The sequence below is a fragment of the Gorilla gorilla genome, chromosome 19 (genome assembly GCF_029281585.2).
Source record: "Gorilla gorilla gorilla isolate KB3781 chromosome 19, NHGRI_mGorGor1-v2.1_pri, whole genome shotgun sequence".
Lineage (NCBI taxonomy): Eukaryota > Metazoa > Chordata > Mammalia > Primates > Hominidae > Gorilla > Gorilla gorilla.
Window position 1 is genome coordinate 15500155 of NC_073243.2, and position 17249 is coordinate 15517403.

The 17249-nt window shown below is 55.8% G+C and overlaps 1 protein-coding gene across 9 annotated transcripts in view; it reads right to left on the bottom strand.

Annotated features, from left to right (window-relative positions):
- Positions 1-17249, bottom strand: part of RPH3AL (rabphilin 3A like (without C2 domains)) — a 170205-nt gene that overhangs the window by 101242 nt on the left and 51714 nt on the right. For all 9 annotated transcript variants that reach the window (XM_055367070.2, XM_055367076.2, XM_055367073.2 and 6 more), the window contains exons 2-4: positions 10015-10127; positions 3587-3730; positions 567-696 (exon numbers count right to left, since the gene is read on the bottom strand). In XM_055367070.2, the coding sequence (XP_055223045.2) occupies positions 567-696; positions 3587-3730; positions 10015-10091 (351 nt within the window). In that variant the 5' untranslated portion in view covers positions 10092-10127. The remainder of the gene's footprint in view (positions 1-566; positions 697-3586; positions 3731-10014; positions 10128-17249) is intronic.

Here is a 17249-nt window from a genome sequence, read left to right on the forward strand (position 1 = left end):
CCAATGGAACAGAAAGTGTAATCCCAGCATACTGCTTGGCCTTGAGGAAGATAGGATTTAACTAATAACAACTAAAAACATTTTTTCCTTGTTGCCTTAATATATTCTGGAGATGATAACATTTATTGAGTGCGTGTGTACCAGGCAAGGTTTTAAGAGTTTTGCGTTGAAGAATATTTCATCCTCATAGCATGGTGAGGTACGTGGTATCACGACCACATTTTACAGGTAAGGAACATCAGGTGTGAGATATTAAACAAGTTTTCTGAGGTCATAGCAGGAGAGCTAGATTCGCACCCTGACTTCTAACACCGGCTCTGGGTCTCGTGGCTCGGGTGTGAATCTACCAGAAGGGCTAGAAGATACATCCAAGCTGAGACGCAGAGCTGGCCCTAGACATCAGTCCATTTGATTTTTAAGTCTTAGTGCTTCTTGCCAAGAGGCAGAGGATACCACATGCCTAACGCAGACATACACACTCCTGGGAGCCAGGATGCAAAGCCACAGCACAGCGGGGCTGTTCCAGGCTGGGAAGCCAGAATGACAGGGCCAGAGCAGGGTCTTACCTTCCTGCAGTCTTTGCAGAACACCGAGGAGCTGCCCAGGAAGCCCAGCACCTCCCCGCACAGCAGACACTGGGACAGGCCATTCCCCATCACATTCCGCCTCATGGTCTCTAGCCGCTCCACCAGCCGCCTGCAGCACAGGACACAGAGTCAGAGGAAATGTGCTTCCTGCCTGGGTACAGCTGCACCGAGGCCCGAAACCGTACCATGCCACATGTGCTGTCCCCTCACCTGGGATATTGTTCCTTGCCCTGCCCTTCCCCTGGATAACAGTGAATCCTTCATTCACTCACCAACTATTCATTGAGCACCTGTGACTCATCAGACACTGGGAATACTGTAGTAAACAAGCCAGAGACAGACATGGTCCCTGTTCTCATGGAACTTACCTTCAATAAGGAAGAAAATTCATAAGCAAGAAAACAAGCGAACTGGTTTCAGATAGAGAGCAGCGCTATGAATGGAAATAGTGGGGGGAGGGAGGGGGAGGGAGACTGAGGGGAGGGAGGGGGAGGGAGACTGAGGGGAGGGAGGGGGAGGGAGACTGAGGGGAGGGAGGGGGAGGGAGATTGAGGGGAGGGAGGGGAGGGAGATTGAGGGGAGGGAGGGGGAGGGAGACTGAGGGGAGGGAGGGGGAGGGAGATTGAGGGGAGGGAGGGGAGGGAGACTGAGGGGAGGGAGGGGGAGGGAGACTGAGGGGAGGGAGGGGGAGGGAGACTGAGGGGAGGGAGGGGGAGGGAGACTGAGGGGAGGGAGGGGGAGGGAGACTGAGGGGAGGGAGGGGGAGGGAGACTGAGGGGAGGGAGGGGTAGGGAGACTGAGGGGAGGGAGGGGGAGGGAGATTGAGGGGAGGGGGGGAGGGAGATTGAGGGGAGGGAGGGGGAGGGAGACTGAGGGGAGGGAGGGGGAGGGAGACTGAGGGGAGGGAGGGGGAGGGAGACTGAGGGGAGGGAGGGGGAGGGAGACTGAGGGGAGGGAGGGGGAGGGAGACTGAGGGGAGGGAGGGGGAGGGAGATTGAGGGGAGGGAGGGTGAGGGAGACTGAAGGGAGGGAGGGGGAGGGAGACTGAGGGGAGGGAGGGGGAGGGAGACTGAGGGGAGGGAGGGGGAGGGAGACTGAGGGGAGGGAGGGGGAGGGAGATTGAGGGGAGGGAGGGGAGGGAGACTGAGGGGAGGGAGGGGGAGGGAGACTGAGGGGAGGGAGGGGGAGGGAGACTGAGGGGAGGGAGGGGGAGGGAGATTGAGGGGAGGGAGGGGGAGGGAGACTGAGGGGAGGGAGGGTGAGGGAGACTGAAGGGAGGGAGGGGGAGGGAGACTGAGGGGAGGGAGGGGGAGGGAGACTGAGGGGAGGGAGGGGGAGGGAGACCGAGGGGAGGGAGGGGGAGGGAGACTGAGGGGAGGGAGGGGGAGGGAGATGGAGGGGAGGGAGATTGAGGGGAGGGAGGGGGAGGGAGACTGAGGGGAGGGAGGGGGAGGGAGACTGAGGGGAGGGAGGGGGAGGGAGATTGAGGGGAGGGAGGGGGAGGGAGACTGAGGGGAGGGAGGGGGAGGGAGACTGAGGGGAGGGGAGGGGGAGGGAGATTGAGGGGAGGGGAGGGGGAGGGAGATTGAGGGGAGGGAGGGGGAGGGAGATTGATGGGAGGGAGGGGGAGGGAGACTGAGGGGAGGGAGGGGGAGGGAGATTGAGGGGAGGGAGGGGAGGGACATTGAGGGGAGGGAGGGGGAGGGAGATTGACGGGAGGGAGGGGGAGGGACATTGAGGGGAGGGAGGGGGAGGGAGATTGAGGGGAGGGAGGGGGAGGGACATTGAGGGGAGGGAGGGGAGGGAGATTGAGGGGAGGGAGGGGGAGGGAGATTGAGGGGAGGGAGGGGGAGGGAGATTGAGGGGAGGGAGATTGAGGGGGAGGGACATTGAGGGGAGGGAGGGGGAGGGACATTGAGGGGAGGGAGGGGGAGGGACATTGAGGGGAGGGAGGGGGAGGGACATTGAGGGACAGGGGCATGTTCCATGGGATCAGGGAAGGCTCTCGGAGAACACATGGACTCACAGCTGAAGAATGAGCCATGCCATCTGGCCTGTCTTTCCCACTGTAAAGATAAGGCCGGGCAGGGTGGCTCACGCCTGACATCCCAGCCCTTTGTGAGGCTGAGGCAGGTGGATCACTTGAGCCCAGGAGTTCGAGAACAGCCTGGGTAACATAGTGAGACCCCGTCTCTACAAAAAAATAAAATAAAAAGTAGCTGGGTGTGGTGGTGCCCACACACGGTCCTAGCTACTTAAGGCTGAGGTGGGGAGGTCGCTTGAGCCCAGGAAGTTGAGGCTGCAGTGATCTGTGATCGCACCACTGCACTCTAATCTACACTGCAGAGTGAGACCCTGTCCCCCCCCCCCAAAAAAAAAAGAAAAGGAAAAGAAAGATCAAAGATACATAGGAGGCCAGAATGAAATCAATTCCTGCCCAGTGCATTTGTGTCTTCCTACTTGTGCTTTTCTGTGTTTTTCAGATTTTCTAGGAAGTATGAATTGCTTTCGTAATTAAACACAGGACACGATGGAAGTGCTGGAAGACTGAGCTGTGGTCGGCGCTGGAGGCGGAGGCCAGGAGAGGCACGTACAGCCAGCCGGGGAGCGGCTCCTCCTGGGGCCTTTGAGGGGCGACCTGTGGCTGGGCCTCCACCTGAACCCCTCCCTTTGCTGAACCACAGCTGACCTGCAGGTGTGCACAGCCGAACAGCCCCTGGGAGGATTCACCAGGCTCATTCACGCCCTCAGCATGGGGCGCACACCTCAGCTAGCAGCCCCGTCTCACAGAGGGGTGTCCTGAAGCCTCAGCGGGCTGGGTTACACTCCCAGAGTTCAGGCAGAGCACCCTTCAGCAAGGGCTGGAGTCAGGGACCTCCTCACCCACTCCCAGAGGTAAATAGCAAAACCAGGACCCGGAGTGCCGGCCTCCCAGTCCCCTGCGCTTGCACCAAAGCCCTTGCTGTCCTCCCACTGAGCTGACCCCAGCCCCACTTCACCCGATTCTCTGCTGCTCCAGGACGTCGAGCCGCTCGGCCCTCTGGATGACCTGCAGGATGGCCTCCAGCTCCGCCGGGCTGAGGTGCTGCTTCCTCCTCTGCTTCTCCGTCTGGTAGGTGTGCACAGACCAGCCCGTCTGCAGCCTCGAGAGGGAACAGCACAGACGGCGTTGAGGCCTCCCCAGTGCAAACTCCGGCAGCCCCTATCACATCCACCAAGCCTCCCCGAGAACAGTCAGTGGACGGCCCAGGTGCCGCGTGCTGGGACGACGAGCGCGGGCAACAGAGACGGCCCAGGTGCTGTGTGCCGGGGACAAGGCACGTGGGCAACAGAGACGGCCCAGGTGGCAACAGAGACGGGGCAGGTGCTGTGTGCCGGGGTTGGGAGTGCGGGCAACAGAGACGGCCCAGGTGCTGTGTGCCGGGGTTGGGAGTGCAGGCAACAGAGACGGGACAGGTGCTGTGTGCCGGGGACAAGGCACGCGGGCAACAGAGACGGGGCAGGTGCTGTGTGCCGGGGTTGGGAGTGCGGGCAACAGAGACGGCCCAGGTGCCGTGTGCCGGGGTTGGGAGTGCAGGCAACAGAGACGGGGCAGGTGCTGTGTGCCAGGGACAAGGCACGTGGGCAACAGAGACGGGGCGGACACAGGCTCCAAGCGCCAGCCCTGCCATCCGCCAGCTCCTGGGCCTTGGCAAAGACGGCAGCACCACCTTAGCCCGGGAGGCAGAAACACGGAATGTGACCCTCACGTACACAGAGAAGGCCAAGGTCACAGCACAAGAGGTGTCAAGGGAGGAGCATGAGAGATTATCAAGAGAAGAAAAAGGGAGCTCGGAACTCCGTAGGGTAGTGAGAGGGAGTTCACCAGGGGACAGGAAAGCAATGTAATTAGGGTGAAGACACGGCTGTTGATATGAACACTATGAAAACTAGCAGGTTCGAGGCAGGGGGGGAAAGCGAGTTGCAGAAGACGAGCCTTGGTGAGGGCGGGCAATGGCGAGGCAGGGCTGGGAGTGGGTCCGGAGGTTGAGCTGTCTCTGCTCCACTGGGCTGCGGGACTGACGCCTCCTGAGGCTGCAACTGGGGCGGGGGAAGGACTCAAACTCCTTCTATTTTTCTGGACAGGGAGAGAGTGGCAGCAGCAGATCAAACCCCAGAGCCCCTGCCCTGGGTGGGTGCCAGCTTCCCTGAGACATTCCGTGCCTGTGACATTGCTGTGTGCAGACATGAACGAGCCGGGAAAAGCCACTGCACCCTGAAGAACTACAATATGGTGGGGGTGGCAGATGCCAATCAATGACACAGATACCTATTTAACTAACAGGTCTAAGGCGTTTTCATTCTATGCATTATCAAGTACCCACTGGGATGCCTGGCCTCTTAGGTGCCAGGGACAGGCTGCTTGGTGGGACGTGCAGGTGGCGTCAGGAAGTGGATAAATAAGAGAATTACCCAGCAGGGAGGGGATGAGGCTCTGGAAAGGCTTGCTTTCTTTAGGGAAGTGTCAGAAGGCAAGAGTCCTGGAGGCAGGACCTAGGGCAGCAGGCTGAGGGAGGTGGACCCTCTCCTGGGGGCTCCCTGACACAAGATGGGCCCCTGTGGTCTCATGTCCTGCCTGGTCCCGGCTGTTGCAGCTAACGGTTCTCTGTGGCCGACACAATAGGAGTTTGGAAAGCTAATACGCATATCCTTTCTCTGTCAGGGGGAGCTGGGGACTGATGAACGTGAAGATCTAGGGTTTGGAGTCCACTGGACGGTCTTATCTTCTGGTCCCATCCCTTCCCAGATGCGAGACCTCGGATGAGGGTCTCACCCTTGGTTTTCTGATCTGTCTCTTTAAGGGATGCCATGAGAATTAATGAGGCAGCGTAGATAAGGTGCTTTTACATAGCAAATTCCCAATTGCCTGCAAATGGTCATTAATGGTGATAACTGTAATTATCATGGGGAGGGCTGTCAGGCATGGCTTTACCATGTGTGAGCTTTTGCAGGATGAACAGGTGCTTCCCCGTGGAAGGAGGGAGGAGGGTTCAGGCGGAGGAGATCACACACGAAAGGCAGGGGGCATGGGTGGTGTGTGGTGTTTCAGGGATCCATACTTCTACACTGCCGGTTTTTCCAATGAAAACAAAACTGCAATGCCCTAGACCAACGCTTTCCAAGCAGTGCTCACGGCGCTGGGGAAGGAAAATACCGGGGCAGCAGGGCAGGGCTGGAAGTGGGGCAAGGCCAGTCTCTGGAGTGGGCAGCCTCTGCCTGGACCACCTGCCTTGCTCCTATGAACTGGACACATTCAGAGGTTCAGGCCCCGAAAAGCAATGTCCCTCCACAACCCCTACCTACTGTTTGTTCCATCTGAGCATTTCGGAGGCTCCAGGGGTCGGTGATGGGCCAGGACACACTTCGTGTGGTTCCCGGGCCAGGGGAAGGGAGTGGGAAGCCAGGGCCCCCAGGTTCAGGGAATCACCACTCCCTCCGCCCTCCAGCTAATGTAGAGAGAGGAAGGGTCCCAGGAACACACAGAAGGAGGGACAGAAGCATCAGCACCGCCACCACTGCCTGTCCTGATGGACACGGGTCCCACGAGCTTGTTCTGGGGCCGGTGATGGCACAGGACACTACAGATGTCTTCCATCGGACCCTCACAGTCACCTCGAGGCAGGCCCGGACCCTCACAGTCACCCCGAGGCAGGCCCGGACCCTCCATCACCTCGCGAGACAGTCCAGACCCTCAGTCACCTTGAGAGGCAGGCCTGGACCCTCAGTCACCCCCCAAGGCAGGCTCAGACCCTCAGTCACCCGGTGAGGTGGGCCCAGACCCTCAGTCACCCTGAGAGGCAGGCCTGGACCCTCACAGTCATCCCACGAGGCAGGCCTAGACCCTCAATCACCCTGCAAGGCAGGCCCAGACCCTCAGAGTCGCCCTGTAAGGCCCAGACCCTCAGCCACGCGGCGAGGCAGGCCTGGACCCTGAGGCACCCCGCCCCATTCCTCAGAGGAAACGAGGTGTGGAACGTAGCTAGCTAGCAGGAATCTGGGGTTGGCCCCCTCCACCGCTGACTCAAGGCCTGAGCCCTGACCTGCCGAGTTCGTATCCAGCAGCTGCTGACAGCCCTGCTTGGGAGCATTTCAGTCTCCCCCAGGGCCGCCTCCGCACCCACGTTCCTGCCTCCATCTGCTCCGCCTCCGGGCCCCAGCCATCCACGTCCTCTCATCTCACCTGCTCCAGGCCCCAGCCATCTACGTCCTCTCATCTCACCTGCTGCTCCGGGCCCCAGCCATCCACGTCCTCTCATCTCACCTGCTCCAGGCCAGGCCCTGACGCCCGCCTACGGCCATAGCTCCACTGAGCATGCTGCCCACCCCCTTGCAATGTCCCCTCCATGCAGCCGACGGAGGCCGACTTGAGGGCACCTGACATCGATGGGCTGCAACCTCCAGGAAGAACCTGCACGTCTGGGAGCCCCATCTGTCCTTCCCCTGCACGTTCCCCGCACGGTGCCCTCGTCTCTCAGCTCACCAGTGGCTCCCTTGTGTTCTAGGCTTCGTGCAGTCCCCAGGCCTTTGCTCATGCTGCACCCTTCACCTGGGGCACCTGTCTCTCTCCCTAAACCCTCTGTCCACCTCTCACTCCTATTCTTTCTTTCTATCTTTCTATCTATCTAGCTAGCTAGCTATGTATCTATCTATCTATCTATGTCTATTTTGAGACAGAGTCTCGGTCTGTCGCCCAGGCTGGAGTGCAATGGCACAATCTCAGCTCACTGCAACATCCGCCTCCCAGGTACAAGCGATTCTCCTGCCTCAGCCTCCCGAGCAGCTGGGATCACAGGCATGTGCCACTACGCCCAGCTAATTTTTTGTATTTTTAGTAGAGACGGGGTTTCACTATGTTGGCCAAGCTGGTCTCAAATGCCTGACCTATGATCCACCTGCCTCAGCCTCCCAAAGTGCTGGGATTACAGGTGTGTGCCAACACGACCGGCTAATTTTTGTATTTTTAGGAGAGACAGGGTTTCACCGCGTTGGTCAGGCTGGTCTTGAGAACTCCCGGCCTCAGGTGATCCGCCCGCCTCCGCCTCCCAAAGTGCTGGGATTACAGGCGTGAGCCACCGCGACCGGCCTATTCTTTTTAAAGACTTCTTTACACATGACCTTCACCTGGAGGCTTTTCCTTGATCCCCTCCAAAACAGGTAAAGAATCTACTCTCAGAGCTCCTGGAAGGCCTGGGTATACGTCCTTCATTGGGCTGATACATTATTGCGAGACAACATGAAACCCTCCATCTCCCTTCCGGAACGTGAGTCTCTGGAGGACCAGGCCCTGCCCCTGGCCCCTGCCTACCTCTCCATCTTCCTTCCACACTGTCCACCCTTCACATTTTGCACTCACAACACACTGACCTCCGGCCAGGGCCTCCACATGCCCTGTTCCTTCTACCTTGGGGCCTTTGCACATGCTGTTCCTTCTGCCTGGAAGTGCTTCCCTCCTACTTCCATCTAACACTGATCTATCTTCTGCATCTCAGCGTAGGCAGCACACTCTCAGCCCCTCCTGACCCCCAGAGTAAGTCACACCTCCACCCACGTCCCCACCGCCTGTTATCACCATCAAAGCAACTTACCTGGGTAACTATTCAAATAATGCTCGCCTCTGCCCACCTGTGCTTTAAGACCAGGGACTGTGTTGGTCCTGTTCACTGCTGTGCAGTCAGTGCCTGGCACATAGTAGGGGGTTAGAAAACGTCTGGTGGCAGCTGGAGGACTGAGGGGAGCCCCGAGCTGCAGCCCAGATGTCCCTGAGGGTCCCACGGGACACAGCTCCCAGCTCTGCGGCTGGAGATTAGTACGCCTCTCCTTTCCAGAGACTGTGCCAGGTACTACAAGGCAGTGCACCCCAGGGGAGGGGATAAAAGCATTCTCTCTTCCAAAGGGGCTACGACAGCATTTGGCTGCTGCTGAGCGAGAGAGAAGGTCAGGGAGAGCTGAAGGGAACCCTGAAGGGTCAGGAGTCCTGCTGCGCCCTGTCGAGAGCACGGTGGTGGAGCTCTCCTTGGAAACTCCTACCCTGCCTGGGAGGACACTTCATCTGCCTGGCGTCAGAGGACAGAGAGGGAGACGGACCGACCTCACCCACTGCGGGGGCCACATGAAGGAGCCGAGCCCTCCTGGCGAAGGGTACCAGTTAACTGTGGTGCAGATTCCTGCAAATCACGCATGACTCTGCTCTTCTGGGGCGTTTCGAATTAATCTTTCCATCCCCCTTTGATGTTTCAGCTCTGTCCCCTGCAGGCTCATAACATCTAATTGCAAATTTTTTTAATTTGGTCCCACTTGGGAAATGCTGGCTCCCGTAATTGGCATGGGTTGAAGGATGAAGGGGCCCTTTTGGACTTATCACATGTCAGAGACGCCCAGCCCCTCTGAGGGACAGGGAGGGACTGGAAGGCAGGCAAGGCATCTGAGAATCCCCATCTCCAGCCACAGTGCACAGTCGGTGGAGATGGCCTGACCTACCTAGAGCTGAGAGGTCACTAGGCTGAGGGATAGCAGGAAAACCAGGGCCAGGCACAGTGGCTCATGCCTGTAATCCCAGCACTTTGGGAGACCAAGGCGGGTGGATCACTTGAGGTCAGGAGTTCGAGACCAGCCTGGCCAACATAGTAAAACCCCCGTCTCTACTAAAAATACAAAAATTAGCCCATTGTGGTAGTGGGCACCTGTAATCCCAGCTACTCGGGAGGCAGGAGAATTGCTTAAACCAGGGAGGCAGAGGCTGCAGTGAGCTAAGATTGTGCCATTGCACTCCAGCCTGGGCGACAAGAAAAAAGAAAGCCAGGACCCCCAAGGGAAGAAACTGGGAGCAAGGAACTAGCGAGATTCTCAGGAGAGCACAGAGAAGGCCCTGGGGCAGCTTGGGGCTGGTTGTGCTTCAGCCTCAGGGGCAGCGCCTCGTCCACTGCAACAGACCTTTGTTCCCCCGTCTGACAGTGCCAAGCACTGGGCTATGACTGGGCATCCAGAGATCAAAGCCTCCCTGTCTTAAGGGACTTGCAGTCCTACGGCTCAGTGACAAGAGAGAAGGAACATGAGGTGGTGTGGGTCCCTGCAGCCTGTTGATAGAAAGGACACAGGCTTAGGAGTCAGCTGGACCCAGGTGTGGGTTGCAGCCCTGCCACCCACAAGTTAAGTGATGTGGGCAAGGAGCTCAGCCTCACTTTGCTCATCAGGGAAATGGGGATAAATTCTGCATGGTAGTTAAATGAATGAATGGCTGTGTCCAGGGCCTGGAGTGTGGCGTGCATCCGACAAGCACCTCTCTCCAAACATCTCTTTCTGGGCCCCTGGGAATGAATCTTGCTGAAGACAGGAGAGGAGCAGGGAGGCAGAAGGAAGGGACGGCCTGGGGGGCCCCAGAGGTACTCACTTGGCTCGAAGGGCAAGCTGCCGGTCATTGGGGCAAACCCACTGATCATTCCCGCTGCCGAAGATGGTGTCGGCCATGGCTTGGAGCACCCGGCTGGGGGTGGTGAGTCACATCTGAGATGAAGGAGGGAAGGCGAAAGAGTGTGCATCATTGGCTGGGGTACAGATGGCAGACAGGTTCTCTGTGCCCTCAGGCCCCTCCACACCATCTCCATGCACGATCCCCACTGATGCCTAGAATCTCACTGTGGGAACCATCTCTCCAGCAAAACACTCTTCCCTCAAGGCTCCTGTTCAGAAGGCTCATGATTCTAGGAGGGTGACCAGGTGGATCATGTGGCCGAGTGACAAGAGTAAACATGACCAGCAGGGCATCAAAAGGTTAGAGTCAGAAAGGAGAGAGCAGGCTCACCCTTAGCAGTTTTCAACTCAGCCCTGGAGGCCATCTGCTCCCTGCCCCCTCCCAGTACAGCAGGGGCCGAACTGAGGACGTCACCCAGCAGGAGGGGCTGGGCTGGGGGGTGATGGCCAGACAGCCTGGGAAACCCTACTCCTCTCCCAAACCTGGGGACCTGGCTGTCCTTCCCAACAGACTCACACCGATGATCACAATGCCCTCGAGGGCAGGCAAGGGTGCAGGGGGTGGCAGCTACAGCCAGGATTGCCACCCAGCACCATGCCAAGGGGAGCTGTCCATAGACACCGCCATGAAAATGGCACCTGGGGATCCCCCAGGGAGGTGGCCCTGCTCCAGGACCCCCTGAGGGCTTCACCTGTGCACTGTCTCGTGTGCCGGCTTTCTCCTTGCCTCCCAGGACAGGATCGTCTTTGGTGGTCTATTATGAGGATGCCACGCATGCATTCTGAAGGGAGTGTGGGATGAGGCCGAGGGTATCTCAATCCCAGAGCAAGGAGGAGGGGCTCTCCTGAGCCATCCACACTCTCCTGGTCTAATCCCAGCTGGGCCAGTGGTTCTCAAACCCAGGACCCCTTTACACTCTTAAAAAAGATCCAGGTTCGAAATCCGTTTGACACTTCCTCAAAATGTTGAACACAGACTTACCATATGACCCAGAAACTCTACTCCTAGCTACACACCCAAGAGTACCCAAAACATACGTCCTCACCAAAACCTGTACACAAACGTTCTTAGCAGCACTATTCATGACCGCCAAAAAGTAGAAACAACCAAAATATCCATCAACTGATGAATGAGGAAAATGTGCTATATCCATACAATGATTATTATTTACAATGGATTATTATTTACAATGGATTATTATTTACAATGGATTATTATTTACAACGGATTATTATTTGGCCGTAAAAAGGAATGAAGTGCTAATACCAGCTACAATATGGATGAATCTTTAAAACATCCTAAGTAAGAAAAGCCAGTCATAAAAGACCACGTATTGTATGATTCCGTTTATACGGTGTGTCCAGAATAAGCAAATCTAGAGAGATGGAAGGTGATGAGTGGTTGTCAGGGGTTGCAGGAAGAGGGGAACAGACTCCTAGTGGGTTCAGGGCTTCTTTTTGGGGTGGTAAAAATGTTCTGGATTAGACAGTGGTGATGATTACACATTTCGTGAATACACTAAAACCACTGAATCACACCCTTTAAAAGTGTGAATTTTATGGTATGTGAATTACAACTTCAGCACAAACACAGACCATGAAAAAAAAAATGAATTATAACTCATTCACAGGCCAGACATGGTGGCTGAGGCCTGTAATCCCAGCACTTTGGGAGGCTGAAGTAGGCAGGTCACTTGAGCCCAGGAGTTCAAGATCAGCCTGGGCAACATGGTGAAACCCTGTCTCAACAAAAAGAACAAAAATTAGATGGGTGTGGTGCATGCCTGTGGTCCCAGCTACTCCAGAAGCTGAGTGGGAGATCATCTGAGCCCAGGAGATGGAGGCTGCAGTGAGCCATGATTGCACAACTGCACTCCAGCCTGGGTGACAGAGTGAGACTATCTCAAAAAACAACAACAACAAAATGCCATAAAAAAATCTTGAGGCCGGATGTAGTGGCTCAGGCCTGTAATCCCAGCACTTTGGGAGGCCAAGGCGGGAGGACTGCTTGAGGTCAGGAGTTCAAGACCAGCATGGCCAATATGGTGAAACCCTGCCTCTACTAAAAATACAAAAAAATTAGCTGGGCGTGGTCGTGCATGCCTGTAATCCCAGCTACTCAGGAGGCTGAGACAGGAGAATTGCTTGAACCCTGGAGGTGGAGGTTGCAGTGAGCAAGATCACGCCATTGCACTCCAGCCTGGGCAACAAGAGCAAAACTCCATCTCAAAAAATATATAGATATATATATATTCTTGAGAACTCCAAAATACATGGGTTATGACCATTGATAGTTACCATACTAGAAATTAAAACTGAGAAAATCTTTAAAATGTTAATTCATTAAAAATAATAAACCCTTTAGACATTCACATAATTTACATATTTTATGAAAAACTACACTTACAAAGCAATTAGACAAATGACACTGTTTTACATTTTTACAACTCTTTTTAATGTTTGACTTCACAAAAAACAGCTGGACCTTCATATCTGATTTTTCATTCACGCATTTGTGGCATGTTGTTTCGCTGAAGTCCTTGAAGGACATCCAGACAGTCTCAAATATGTATGATGGCTGAAAAGAGGAGGACTTTTTTTTACTTTCCAGAAATTGTAAATATTTTTCTTTGGGCCGGGCGCAGTGGCTCACGCCTGTAATCCCAGCACTTTGGGAGGCCAAGGCGGGCGGATCACGAGGTCAGGAGACCGAGACCATCCTGGCTAACATGGTGAAACCCTGCCTCTACTAAAAATACAAAAAAATTAGCCGGGCGTGATGGCGGGCGCCTGTGGTCCCAGCTACTGGGGAGGCTGAGGCAGGAGAATGGTGTGAACCCAGGAGGCGGAGCTTGCAGTGAGCCGAGATCGCGCCACGGCACTCCAGCCTGGGTGGACAGAGCGAGACTCCGTCTCAAAAAAAAAAAAAAAATTTTCTTTGATATTGCACCCAAACTCAACAGATGGTAATTTCTTAAAGATTAGTTCAAATGTGGCATCTGAAACCACATCAGTGAACTTCTCCTTTTCTGTACATCTGTGACAGGATAAAACCCAGAGTCCTATTACTATTCTTATGAAAACACTTTTGACCCTGTGGATCTCCGGAAGGGTGTTGGGGGACCCCCAGAGAGGCCTGGGCCCAGCTTGGAGAACTGCTTTTCTCGGCCAGTGCCACCCATTTCCATGATGACCAGCAGAGGTAACATGCAGACCACCTCCACCTGAGCACACAGGGTCCAGGCCACGACCTTAACCACACTGGTCCCTCTACCCCATGGACACATCCAGGCACCTGCTCTTCCAGATCAGACCTGACCCTCCCCAGTGGGCTGCCTCGGCCAAGAGACCTGGGCAGCCCCAGACCCCAAACAGCCAAGTGTGGAAATCCCATGGCCAGGCCCAGATCACCCAGGACCTCCTCAGATGTAGGCTCAATCTTCTCCCAGATGAGGCTAATGGACAAGCAAGGAAAGACAGGTCAGAAATGACACCGTCCTCAAACAACTTTAAATCAGTGCCCCATCCAGCCTTTAGAGCACTATGGTTTGCTTTGCTTTTTAAAAACTTCAGTTATCTCGTGCAGTCACACTGCTCCACATGGGTGTGCAAAGCTTTATTCTGTTCAAAGTAAACATTAAAATATACTACAGGCCGCACGGGGTGGCTCACGCCTGTAATCTCAGCACTTCGGGAGACTCAGGTGGGTGGATCCCTTGAGCTCAGGAGTTTGAGACCAGCCTGGGCAACATGGAGAAACCCCGTCTCCATTAAAAACACAAAAGTTAGCCAGGCGTGATGGCGCGCACCTGTAATCCCAGCTATTCGGGAGGCTGAGGCAGGAGAATCGCTTGAACCTGGGGGGTGGAGGTGGCAGTGAGCTGAGATCGCGCCACTGCACTCCAGCCTGGGTGACAGAGCAAGACTCTATCTCAAAAAAAAAAAAAAAAGATCTGTGACATTTTGGCTTTTATGTAAACTTACTACAAGTCCAGCAACAAGTCAACTATCTTCCTGAGCCTCAGTTTCCCCATCAGTACCCAACAGAGCTTGAGACAGGCCGGAGCAACCGCCTCCTGCAATTTCAAAGCCTGATTTGGACCCTGCTGAGTTACATGAGGGAGGCGAGGGAGGCGAGGAAGGCAGGCAGCGGGCAGGCAGACTGCTGGCTGCTCCCACGTGGGAGGTGGGAACTGAGCCCCTCCCCAGCCCAGTCCACAGGACACAGAGGAGGAGGCCGCGAGAACTGCTTCCTGCATGTCCCCACCCCTCTCACTGCTGTAGCTTCAGGGCAGAAGAGCCACAGAGCCAAATGCTGCAGAGATGAAGGGAGACGGAAGGAGCCAAATGCTGCAGAGATCAAGGGAGACGGAAGGATGTCGCCTCCAGAGCTGGGGCCACGGGCAGCGCCAGGGCAGGTTCATCACTGATGGCAAGTCTGTGGCTGACCACGTTCACAGGGGTGGCCCCGAGCAAAGGTCGGACATGAGGACCCAGGAGAATTCAGGCCCCGGCTCTGGGACGGCTGTGCACCCCCACCCTGGCCGTGGCTGGCACCTCAGAAGGCACAGCTGTCCTTCACTCACACGGAGCAACCTCGGGACAGGTGGTGGGAGAGGAAGGGCAACTCGAGGAGGCACATTTTAGGAAACTGCCCATGGAGCCAGTTTCGATTCTCCAAACCTCGTCAGCATGCACAGGCTCCCTGACTCGGCAGCAAGGAGGGCCTCACCAGCCGACCCCCGTGCCCGGCACCCCCTTCACCAGTGGGTCAACTATGCTCGCCACCACTCAACACTCACCTTTTGGGCTCAGAGGGCAGGGAGTCAGACCCTTCTCTCTTAAGAGCAGGGTCCTGAAAACTCCAGAGAGCAGTGCCCTGTGCATTAAACACAGACTGCGCCCTTGTACTCAGGTACGACCATTTGTCCTGGACAAAAATTAAACTGATGAGGGAACAAAATAGGGCCTTATAGAAGGTGAGTGGAAAAGCGGGGAAGGCAAACCCCCAAATTCAGGAGGGAGGATGGAATTGGCCTGGGGAGCAGAGGCAGGAGGTTTTGTGGACAGGGCTGGTGGAGCTCTGGGGGGAGCACAGGCAGGAGGTTTTGTGGACAGGGCTGGTGGAGCTCTGTGGGGAGCACAGGCAGGAGGTTTTGTGGACAGGGCTGGTGGAGCTCTGTGGGGAGCAGACACAGGTGGTTTTGTGGACAGGGCTGGTGGAGCTCTGTGGGGAGCAGACACAGGAGGTTTTGTGGACAGGGCTGTTGGAGTTCTGGGGGGAGCACAGGCAGGAAGTTTTGTGGACAGGGCTGGTGGAGCTCTGGGGGAGAAGAGGCAGGAGGTTTTGTGGACAGGGCTGGTGGAGCTCTGGGGGAGAAGAGGCAGGAGGTTTTGTGGACAGGGCTGGTGGAGCCCTGGCCACTTCCTCAGTAAACTAGAGACGTGATCCCCAGGGCCAGGTCTGTCTCTGAGGTCCTTCCAGCTGGGACAGGTAAGAGGCTGGGGAAGGAGGGGCGTGTGTGTGTGTGTGTGTGTGTGTGTGTACAGGAGCGTATTCAATGAGCACACAGGTCAAGGCTGCTGATGGGGAAGGCAAGCCCCTCGTGGAGAGGGTGGGCATCCACCCAGGAGCCCGCCCAGAAGTGTTCAATTCTATCGACATGAAATTTCCATTTCTCCTTCCCTGCTGGACTGTGGGCGCCCTAGAGGGTCCCTACATCCTCCTCCTTCCCTCCCTCCCTGATGCCCAGCACAGGGCCTGCTGCAAAGTAGGTGCTCAGGGAATATCCATTTAATTCAACTGTATTTCATCAGAGAGATGTGGCTTTCCCAGACAAGGAAGAATTCAGAAAACAACCCAGACATGCTCAGAGCAGACAGCTGGACTCTAACCAGGCTCTGCGACTTGCTGACTCACAGGCCGTTTGTCCCTCAAGATTCCCCACGGGGTAGTCGGCCTCAAGGCAGCTCCACCTGACGGCTGAGCTCGCTCCTCGCTGAGGGGCTGGTGCCCCCAGGAGCCTCCTCTGGGAAGCTGAGACCTCCGGGTGCCACCTTGACCCCGCCGGGTGACACACGCTGAGCAGAGGCAGCACTCGGGCTGGCTGGCCCGGCAGTCGGACGTTCCCGAGCCCTTGTAAAACCTGCAGTACAGGGACTAGGAGGACCCGAGGGGAACAGGGAACGGAACAGGAGTTGCCGGTGATAATTTCCCGAAAAATCCCTAGGGGACAGAGGCTCATCAGCCCCAGGCAACTTCCTGAGACAGATCTGTAAAAACAGCACCTTCTTCCAGGAGGATGCAATTCTCTCTCTAAAGTCGAGAGCTCACCACCCTGGGTGTTAGTCACTGCAGACATCAGTGCAGACACAGAGACGGCCATTAGAGCTCACCATCCTGGGCATTAGTCACTGCAGACATCACTGCAGACATCAGTACAGACACAGAGACGGCCACTAGAGCTCACCATCCCGGGCGTTAGTCACTGCAGACATCACTGCAGACACAGAGACGGCCACTAGAGCTCACCATCCCAGGCGTTAATCACTGCAGACATCAGTACAGACACAGAGACGGCCACTAGAGCTCACCATCCCGGGCGTTAGTCACTGCAGACATCACTGCAGACATCACTGCAGACACAGAGACCGCCATGAGAGCTCACCATCCAGGGCGTTAGTCACTGCAGACATCACTGCAGACACAGAGACGGCCATGAGAGCTCACCATCCAGGGCGTTAGTCACTGCAGACATCACTACAGGCACAGAGACGGCCATGAGAGCTCACCATTCCAGGCGTTAATCACTGCAGACATCACTACAGACACAGAGACGGCCATGAGAGCTCACCACCCCGGGCGTTAGTCACTGCGGGTTCTTACTGCATACACTGCTTGCTGGTTTTTAAATAAAATTGGGTTCTTACTATATACGCCGCTTGCTGGTTTTTTAAACCACATTGTGCTTTCCCACAGTATTAAAGTTCTTTAAAAATATGATTTTAAACTATAACTTAGTATTCTGAATACAATACGTTTTACCATCTTCCTGTTTGGGAGCACATGGATTGTTTCCAATTTTGCTCGATTATATGCAGCACTGAAATGGACATCCTGGCAGATAAATCTCTGACGACTGCCTTAGGATAACT